Source organism: Ailuropoda melanoleuca, chromosome 3 (assembly GCF_002007445.2).
Source record: "Ailuropoda melanoleuca isolate Jingjing chromosome 3, ASM200744v2, whole genome shotgun sequence".
Classification (NCBI taxonomy): Eukaryota; Metazoa; Chordata; class Mammalia; order Carnivora; family Ursidae; genus Ailuropoda; species Ailuropoda melanoleuca.
This window is the reverse complement of record NC_048220.1, coordinates 119,684,164-119,695,046: the sequence shown is the minus strand read 5'-3', so window position 1 is coordinate 119,695,046 and position 10,883 is coordinate 119,684,164. Positions and strand designations below refer to the sequence as shown.

General features: G+C 42.0%; 1 protein-coding gene across 1 annotated transcript in view; it reads right to left on the bottom strand.

The window, feature by feature from the left end:
* The window catches only part of LOC100477988 (UDP-glucuronosyltransferase 3A1), a 42,097-nt gene extending 31,865 nt beyond the window's left edge, over window positions 1-10,232 (bottom strand). The window contains 2 exon segments of the mRNA XM_034657015.1: window positions 7,593-7,694; window positions 9,917-10,232. Coding sequence (XP_034512906.1) covers window positions 7,593-7,694; window positions 9,917-10,010 — 196 coding nt within the window. The 5' untranslated portion in view covers window positions 10,011-10,232.
* Window positions 10,233-10,883: the final 651 nt, after the last annotated feature.

Genomic DNA, 10,883 nt, shown 5'->3' with positions numbered 1-10,883 from the left:
ATTCACATTGACAGTGTTTATTGAGAAATATGATTTTAATGATGTCATGTTTCCTATGAAGTCTTTGTTTCTATAGATTGTAAATTTCTGCTCTGTATCACTCTTGGGGCCTTTTTACTTTTATAGAACCCCCCTTAATATTTCTTGTAGGGCTGGTTTGGTAGTTATGAATTCCTTCAGTTTCTGCTGATCCTGGAAGGTCTTTATCTCTCCAACGATTCTGAATGACAGCCTTGCTGGATAAAGGATCCTTGGCTGCATGTTCTTCTCAGATAGAGCTTTGAAAATATGCTGCCAACCCTTCCTAGCCTGCCATGTCTCTGTAGACAGGTCTGACATTACTCTGATATTTTTCCCTCTGTACGTAAGGATTTTCCTCCCCCTGGCTGCTTTCAATACTGTATCCTTGGATCTAATATTGGTGAATTGCACTATGATGTGACGTGGTGTAGGTCTGTTCTCATTGACCTTGGGAGGGGTCCTCTCTGCTTCCTGGACACGAAAGCTTGTTTCCTTTGCCATTAGGGAAGTTCTCAGCTACAATTTTTTCAAATATCTCTTCTAGACCTCTCTCTTTCTCCACCCCCTCGGGGATGCCAATGATTCTGACGTTGGAATGTTTCTTGAGTCAGTAATCTCCCGTAATCTACATTCTTGAGATTGGATTTTTTTGAGCCAAGTTTTTCTTTTAACCTCTCTTCTACTGTCCCATCCTCCAATTCTGCCTCACTTACCCTGGCTGTCAGAGCGTCTAGTTTAGACTGCATTTGATTCATAGCATTTTAATTTCTGCCAGACTCGCTCTCATTTCTGCCCTTAGAGATTCTATATTCTCACTAATATTTTCATTAATAGTTTTTTCAAGCCTACACATCATCTTGACCATTGTAACTCTGAAGTCCATTTCTGACAATTTGGTTATATCCATATCTATCAGTTCTGTGGCAGAGGCCACAGACTCATTATCTTTTCTTTGCTTATCTTTTCTTTGCTGGGGGGGGGGATTTCTCCTTCTCGTCATTCTGATGAGGAGAAGTTGTGGGGATGCCCAGAGCACAAGTTATTCACCAGGACACAGGCAGTGTGCACTTGTTTTATAGGGACTTCCTGATTTTTCAGCCTGCCTTCTGGGCGAGGGGCCTGCCGTGCTGATATTCAGGAAACCCTGTTTGGGTAGAGTTGCCCCGTCCCCTGAGAGGGGGGATAGGGATGGGCACAATGTGAGCTGGTATTTCTGGGCTTTTGTTCTCTGGTGGCTTTCCCTGGTGGTTTTCTGTGCCTCTTCTGAGAGTCAGAGCAGCAGTGGCCATAATAGCCTAGCCTCTGTCTCAGAACAGAGAGATTGCAGTTCACTCTCCACTGAGCTCTCTTGGCCACTTTAACTCTGTTTCTATCGGTGCTGCTAAAAACCCTGCAGCGACCCGGGATGTGCGCCCCACAGCCTGTGCCCCAGCCCTCACTTCCAGGGCCGGCACATCTCTGTCCTTTGTGCTTCTAAAACTGCCTGCCATCCCCGGTTCCCACGCCCGCTCCCAAGCTCCCGAGCTCCTTGTTTCAGTATGGTTCGTGTGCGCTCTGGAGCACCGGTTTTCAGTCTGGTTGCATGCACACCCGAGCTCTTGGTTTCAGTCTCGTTTGAGTGTATGCTCCGGAGCTCCGGTTTTCAGTTTGGACATGCACATGCTCCCGGGATCACTGTCTCAGTCTGCTCTCTCACAGATGCTGGTCTGCGAGTCCAGCCCGCTCCCCAGTGCAAGTCGCTACTGCTTCCTGGTGCCTGAGTGCGGAGGTTCCCTCCCCCTCCCATTTATCTTCCTATATCTGTGTGCGATTCACAGCTACCCATTTCGTACCTCAATACTCAGCGCTGGAGATGTTCATTTGTCGAGATCCAGGTGTATCTTCCTGCATCTCAGGTTGATTCTGTGGGATTTCAGGATGGTCTGGTAGATATCCAGCTTGACTCAGGACCAGCTGAGAAAGGGTCTCCTACTGCTCCACCATCTTTTCTCCTCCTTGCAGGAAGTGGTCGCTTTTCTGTTCATAGAGTTTCTGCTACTCTTTTCTTCATTCTCCAGTTGTGTTCATAGGTATTCAGAATGGTTTGGTAGTTCTCTCACTGAATTACCTGGGACCAGATGAACTTTAGGTCTCCTGCTCCTCCGTCATCTTGGAACGCTGAGCTGGAGCTCCTCTGCCAACTTGGAATGCTGAGCTGGAGCTCAACTCCTGTTTTAAACTGGGTTCCTTTCAGAAAGTGGTCGCTTTTCTGTTCATAGAGTTGCTGCTATTCTTTTCTTCATTCTCCAGTTGAGTTTGTAGGTGTTCAAAATGGTCTGATAGCTATCTAGCTGAATTCCTGGGACCAGACGAAGTTTAAGCCTCTTGCTCCTCTGCCATCTTGGACTCCTCTCCCTATTCTGTTCAATTCCTATTTCCACAAGCTCTCAGCTGCAGTGTCTCTTCACCTTCATCTTGGCAAGACACAAATCACTTGTAACTGGCTTCACATGGACTACCTCAACAGCCCTGCTCACAAGCTTTGCCAGCAAGATCTTAACCACCTTCAACTTTCTCTAGAAGCACATGTGTGACACTGCATGGAGGACAGCCTCCTTTCACAGAGATTCATCCAGCTCACGCATGCAGGACACAAACATTCACACAGGAGCTCACAGGAGGGATGTGCTGCTGCCCCACACAAAGCACAAGCCATGGCACCTCAGCTGAATCCCTGAGAACAATTGCTTGTCAGTGGAAGGTCTTTCCACCCCTGATGCTGTCAAACACCTATTACAGTTCCATTTCCAGCATGAGAGTATATGGAGCTTTCCTGGACCTACTTTCAAAAGAGGAACTGGTGAAAATTTTTTATATGAATGAAATATATGAAAATTGTATTATACATGCACATATATATGTGTATGTATATTTTCACATATATATTCAACTATATAAATATACATAAAATTCTGAAAAGAAATAATAAGTCAAAATGCAGTGGGGAAGTTTCTGCTAAGATGGTGGAGCACCAGGAATCTGTCTCCTGACCTAAACAACAATTCCACTGGCAGAATTTGTCTGAAATAACTATTTTGGAACTCTGCAGTCAATTGATGGTTTCCAACTACCAGGGGAAAGTCTTTAACTGTAAACCGCAAATAATTTCAGTCAATCTCAGCTCTTTTCACAGTAGCAACTACCTATCCCCTACCCCTCAGTTTCTAAGAAGAAAGCTGTATAAATGTGTTCATAGAGCAGCTTGTACACAAGTTTCAAGAGCCTGAGTGGGCAAAAATGACCTTCTTCAAATATCAAGTGTCTGAGCTCTGATTGCTGACTGCTGCTTCTGAGCACAGGCATACAGACAAAGAAGTCAGCAGCAACATTTTTGCATCCCACTTTATTGTTGCAACCACATCCCTCTCTAGCTGAATGAACTTCAAGGGGTCTTAAAAGACTGATGTCCCTTTTCCCCCTCATTTTTCTCATTTTCTACTTTTGGGAGGGAAACATTAAAGACTGGGACATTGTTGGGGCACCTGGGTGGCACAGCGGTTAAGCATCTGCCTTCGGCTCAGGGCGTGATCCCGGCATTCTGGGATCGAGCCCCACAACAGGCTCCTCCACTATGAGCCTGCTTCTTCCTCTCCCACTCCCCCTGCTTGTGTTCCCTCTCTTGCTGGCTGTCTCTATCTCTGTCAAATAAATAAATAAAATCTTAAAAAAAAAAAAAGACTGGGACATTGTAAAACAACTACATATATCAGAAAAATTAGAAAGTGTCCATTCATGCCCAGGAAAAGGCTCAGAAAAGACCTAAGAATACTGAAGTTTGCACTTCACATTGATCCTTACCACAAGGGCAGCCTAGATCAATTTTAAAAAATGAACAAAATTTATAACAAAAATCTGCAAACCCTAGAGAAAGGAGGAGAGTCTCACCTCCATAAATAGCACATTATCAGATTCAAGTGGTCAGTTTTCAACAAAAATTACCACACACCGAGAAACAGAAACTAAGGTTTATTCAGAGGAAAAAAAACTCATAGGAAAAAAACTGTCCCTGAGAAAGACCTGATGGCAGATATACTAGATGATGACTTAAAAATAACTGCTTAAAAGTCCTCAGAGAACTAAAGAAAGATGTGGAGAAGGTCAAGGAAAAAGTGTATGCAAAACAGAAATGTCAATAAAGGCATAGAAAATCTAAAAAGAAACCAGAAACAAAATCTAGAACTGAAAAAAGCAATAAATAAAATGAAAATTTCACTAGAGGGATTCAAAGGCATATTTGAGCAAGTGGAAGAAATAATCTGTGAACCTGAAGATAAGACATTGGAAATGATCAAGTGTGAAGAACAGAAAGTGAAAAAATTGAAGAAAAGAACACAGCCTAAGGGACCAACATAAGTATTGTGGATTCACAAGGAAAAGAGAGAAAGAAAGGGATAGAGAGAACATTTTAAGTAATAATGGCTGAAGATCTCCCAAATGAATGAAAGATATGAGTAAAAGAATCCAGGAAACTCAACAAACTCCAAGGAAAATGAACTCAGACACTCACATCAGGACACATCATAATCAAAATTTAGAAAGAGAATATTAAAAGCAGCAAGAGAAAAATGACTCATCACATACAAGTGTTTGTCAATGATATTATCAATAGATTTCTAATCAGAAATTTTGGAGGCCAAAAAAAAAAAATTGGAGTCCAGAAGACAGTGGCCCAATATACCCAAAATGCTAAAAGAAGGGATGCCTGGGTGGCTTAGTGAGTTAATCATCCAACTCTTGGTTTCAGCTAAGGTCATGATCTCAGGGTTGTGAGATTGAGACCTGTGTTGGGCTCCGTGCACAGTGGGGAGCCTGTTTGAGATTCTCCACCACTTCCTCCCCCTTTGCCCCTCCCCCTACTCACACTCTCCTTCTCTTTCTCTCAAATAAATAGGTAAATAACACCTTTTTAAAAAAATCCTAAAAGAAAAGAACAATCAACAAAAAAATCTTATATCCAGCAAAAGTGCCCATCAAAAGTCACGGAGAATTAAGACAATCCAAGATAAACAAAACTAAGGGATTTTGTTACCACTAGATCTGCCCTGGGAGGAATACTCAAGGAGGTTCTACAGGGAAAAATGAAAGGACACCAGAGAGTAACTCAAAGGTGTATGAAGAAATAAAGACTTTAAAAAGGTAAATGAATGGGCAGTTGTAAAAGCTACTGTTATTGTAACAATGGCTTATAACTACTTTTTTGTTTTCTACATTATTTAAGAGACTAGTACATTAAAAAAAATTATTAGTTTAAAAACTACTACCACATTATTTGGACTTTGTTTGGAGCTTCATTCAAATTTTCTACATAATTTAAGATACTAGTACATTTAAATTAATGACAGATTATGTTTGGGGGCACACAATGTATAAAAATGTAATTTTGTGACATCAACTAACCAAAAAGGTTGGGGTTGAAGGCATAAAGGAGCATCATGGCTGGCATAAATAAAATCTGGATGTCACAGAGTTAGAAGGTTAAATGAAATCCCCATTGTAACCACACACATGAAATAGCTGTAGAATATACAAAAAAGACAACGAGAAAAGAATTTAATGTTTTGCAAGGAATCAACTAAACACAAAAGAAACGGTGATACAGAAAGTGAGGGACAAAGAAGCTATAAGGCATAGAGCAAACAAATATTAAAAGGACAGAAGTAAGTCTCTCCTTAGTAATTACATTAAACGTAAATGGATTAAACTCTCCAATCAAAAGACAGAGAACGGCAGAATGAATAAAAACACATGATCCCATTGTAATATCTTCATATGGTGACAGATCATGTATACACTTGTGGCAAGCATAGCATAACATATACAGTTGTCAAATCGCTATGTTGTACACCTGAAACAAATGTAATGTTGTGTGTCACTCTACTTCAATAAAGAATAATGATTTAAAAAATTTAAAAAAAATAGAGTTAACAATGGGGGGCAGAAGGTGTGGGGTGGTGGAACTTAATGTAATATCTTTACTATTTTCCTGTAAACCTATAATTATTCCAAAAACAAATGTATTAAAAAAATAAAAAGGCCACAGACATACACACAAAGAAAAGCACAATCCAACTATATTCTGTCTACAAGAAACTCCCTTTAGATCCAATGACACAGATAGACCGAAAGGGAAATGATGGAAAAAGATATTCCATGCAAGTAATAACCAAAATAATCAGAAGCAGATAAGCGAATATCAAACACAACAGATTTGAAATTAAAAAATATTGCAAGAGACAAAGAAAAACAGTATATATTAATAAAAGGTTCAATATAGCAAGAAGACATAACAATTATAAACATATATGCACCTAATAAGATACCATCAAAATGTCTAAAACAAAAACTGACAGAATTGAAGGAGAAATAGCTCTATAATAATCATTGGAAATTTCATACTCCACTCTAAATAATGGATAAACTAACCAGAAAGAAGATCAGCAAAGAAATAGAACACTTAAACACATTGATCCACTAGATGTAACAGACATACAGAATACTCTACCCAATAACAACAGCAAACACATTCTTCTCAAGGGTACATGGGACATTTTCCAGCAGAGATCATATGGTGAGCCACAAGTAAGTCTCAATAGATTTTAAAAGATAGATATCATGCAACATATTTTTTCTGATCACAACAGTTTGAAGCTAGAAATCAACAGAAGGAAAACCAGAAAATTCATAAATCATGGAAATTAAACAACACCTTTTATATAAGCAATGTATTAAAAAGAAATCACAAGGGAAATAAAAAAATACTTGAGACAAATGAAAATGAAAACACAACATACAAAACTTAAGGAATACACCAAGCAGTACTTAGAAGGAAATTTAAAGCTGTAAATGCCTATGTTAAAAAAAAAAAAAAAGCTCTCAAAAAAAAATTCTCAAATCAATAATCTATTCTGCCACCTTAAGATACTGGGGAAAGTGTACTAAATCTAAAATGAACAGATGTTAGAATTAATAAAGGGGGAAATTAATAAAATTGGAAATAGAAAAACAATATGAAAGCAACGAAACCAAAGCGAGTACTTTGAAAAGATCAAGGAAATTCACAAACAAGACAGAAAGATGCAAATTACAAGAACCAAAAATGAAAGAAGGAGCGCCACTAATGACCACGCAGAAATATAAAGGACTATAAAAGAATTCTAAGAACTTTAGATGCAATAAATTAGAACACAGATGATATAGACAAATTCTTGGAAAGACATAAACTACCGAAGTTAACTTAAGGAGAAATAAACATTCTGAACAGACTTATAAAGAGTAAAGGCTGCCCCATTTAGGTAAATCTCAGAGTTTATAGATCAATAATAATGTATGGAGGCTTCCTTAAAATGAAATGACACTCAGTTACAGAGGTAAACTATGCAGATATGGCATTGTGGAGGCCGGGTCTACACAGCCTAATAAGATATCCAGCATTTAACATAAAACACACACATACATTTTTCCCATCTTTTCAATAAGACATTGTTTATCTTTTCCTGGGATAGAGAAATTTAATAATTACCAAACAAACATACTTGGGATTAAATAATCTCCTCCATAAAGCAGCATGGTGACATTATGGCCATGATCTTGAAGAATCTGAGATACCCGGTCCACAAGTAGATAATGGCTTCCACCTGGAAACAATACAAAATTTCATTTTTGTAAAGGTGAGAACAGAGAGTCTGAAATTGATATTGGGGATTGGAAATCCAGGGTAAGACAGCAGGGAGCTGATGGTCAGTAGAAGAAAATGAGTTTCTTTTGGATAAGCCCCAGACTAGATACCCACATTCCTTCTGACCCATTCTTGACATGTAGCAATCTTACATGAAAGATTCCCTTTCTGCATTTCAAGGTCTCGGTGCCAGTGTGATGGGCTTCTTTATGCTTAGGCCTGAAGGAGCTCCTGATCCTCAGTACATGTTGCAATTTAGGCAGGCTTTATGAAGATACGGTGTCCTAAAGAAGTAACTATTTGGTAGAAATTTTGGCACAGTGCTATGTATGTGAGAATGAAGGGTTTCTAAGGGAAAATCAAACAGAGTTATTTCTGGGATCCTTTATGTTAACGTGGAAGCCAGAAACATGGGAACATCAATAACAGTCCAAGAAACAGCCACGGAAGTGGAAGGGGATTAGAGCCACTGCTCAGAGTCCAAATCCTTCAGATTCAAATGTATTTGGCAAGAGCTTCTTCAGTTGGGTCCTGCCCCTTGTTGAATGTGAAATGAAGGCATGCAGGGTAGCTGTGGGCCCTTGGAGTAGAACTGCAGGATCCCGTACGCATGATTGACGGGGACATCACCCATCCAACAAAAATCCTGGGATCCTAAGGAAATAGAAACTCGATCATCTGGGGAGGTACAGGCTCTATCACACGAATGTCTACAGCCATGTGATATCACAGAGCTTTTTCTTGAATTTATGGGTCAAGGATTAGAATTTAACCACATTGGGAAGTGGGGGTTATATAGAAGATAAAGATCTCACGATGACTGGGTCAGCAGAGAGGGACGTCGGACTACAGTAATGGGGTGTATCTGTGGAAACTACTCTAGTTTTTTGTATCTGTACTTGCGTTGCCTGAGATATCACAGATTATGGAAAACACAAACCCCTACCCCCTAAGACCGCCTGCTCTGGCTCACGATCAACCCATGGAAGAAATGGATACAGGGGAGAAGCCAACCCGCAGGGGCAGCCAGTCCTGAGGGTCTGGGTGAGCCCAGTGCATTCTGGGCGGGAGACGGGGCTTCCAGCCCCTCCAAACCACATCTGCTGCCTCTCAGGAGGACATGTACTTTCAGGAGATGAGAAAGTTCTTTTTTTTCTGTTGCTTCTAACCATCATTTAAAAAAATAGATTTAAAATAGAAATCAAGGTTTTTTAAATACGTATTTTTAGGAATCCCTACTATAAAGAGTAGGGTTTGGGGAAGAGGACAGGTTTGAGGAAAGAAACAGTGAGTAAAGTCAGGTGTGTCCATCAGGGAGGTCTGATGTGCTCTTGCAAAAGGCCCCTCACTCCCCTGACCCTCAGCTTCCCTGTCAGGAAATAAAAGAGGGGTGCCCAATTAGATGAACGCTGTGGTTTCTTCCAGCTCTAGGATCCCCAGATTCATAGGGATCTAAAAGAGAGCCTGGGAGCCCCCTATCCTTTCACAATGGATCCAAAAACTTCTTGGGGAAACTCCATCCTATGATGCCTCCTTATCCTGATAAAGGTACCTGTTCCCCTTCTGTTCCCTTTGGGGCAAAAGTAAAGGAAATAAACCCGAGTTCATGCAGAATTCACTGTTTCACTGTCCTTTAAAACCTTCCAGCAGTAAGGGTGAAAAGAGAGCGGGGCTCTCAAGAACTTGATTGTCCTGGGGCCCCCTCCTCTGCCCTGTCAGTTCTCCAGGTGTCCTATTAATGACACATTTCCAGTCTGTGCAGCTGCCCTAGGAACCCCTGTCCTTGGCCTCCAAAAGCCTGAAACTGACCTCACCTTCCACTTTCTACTGGCAACTACTCCACACCCCCCAGACTTTTAGACAAAGTCCCCTCCACACCCTGGAGTAGGCGGCTCTAGCTCAAGGTCTCCGGGTAGGCCCCGGATCTAAATTCTGGCCGCAGCTGTGCACAAAGCGAAGCACCTCCAGAGCAAATAAAAAGAGGACAGGGAACTGCTGTTTTCTCCAGAACTGACTTCCCCAGCCCAGCAGTGGGGCCCCTTCTCTGCCACACAGACATACCCACTTCTCCCTCCTCTAGCCTGAGACACAATCCAGTCTGGAAATCCACATGGTGTGTGCGCCTGAGCCCCGGCCCCGGGTGCCTGGGATGCAGCTCTGATTCTCCTGCCACGCACTCACCCAGTGAGGACACAGTCAGAATTTTGGCGGCTTCTGAGAGCAGGAACCCAGGCAGAAGGAAGCCGGCTAGCAGCAGCGCCCTCTGTCCGGCCATGTTCGCTCCCGTACCAGCTGTGGAGCCCAGCGCTGTGCCCAGAGGCCGGCACAGCGACCTGAGCGCCCTGGGGACACGCTGGCAGCCAAGGAAATGCGCTGGCGGGTGGATTGCGAAGAGGTGAGAGGTGGATCCCGCTGGTCTGCTATTCAGTCGCTATTCGCCCTTTGCTCCTCTCCCCGGGGTGCTCACTCCACTGCTATTATTCTGTTCTCACCCTCCCTAACCTCGGGCAGCGGGAAGGAGGGGTAAGCGCGCTCTTCTTAACCCCTCTTTGTCCTTGTAATCACCATACTCTGCGCAGAGAAGATACTCCGAACCAGGAATGCAGGGACCTTAGAAAGTTGCTTCCAAGACAGTTCCACCTCCAGGTGACTCAGACCCATCTCTATTTCAGAGAGCTTTTTCCAAATTTTCCCGCACCTAACTGCTCTTTTGGCTGCATACTGCCATCCCCAAGCCCCATTTCCCCAGGTACTTGCTTAAAATCTCTGCTAGTGTTCCTATCTCAAGATCCCAGAAGCTGATTCCCAATGGAAAATACCTACACGTATTGCTCAGTGTTTCTTTGGAAAGTAAATTAGTGGCGACAAGGGCCAGTGTCGCCTAAGAGTTACGTCCCACTGGAGGGCCAGATCTTGCCTGAAGCACTGAAACTCTAAAGGCCAGTCTAGAACCCTGAATGGGCATGACAAAATAGGACCGGGCGGTGGGCACCAAGAAGGTCTAGTCTTATAAATGCTTCAAAGTATTCATTAAAGATTTTTAAACTCTCTCAATATTATTCCATTATTTTCCTTCAAGTTCTCTCTACGTTTGTGCTATGTAGTCTTCGAGGCCATGTGATTACCTGCATACACATTCACAATTACC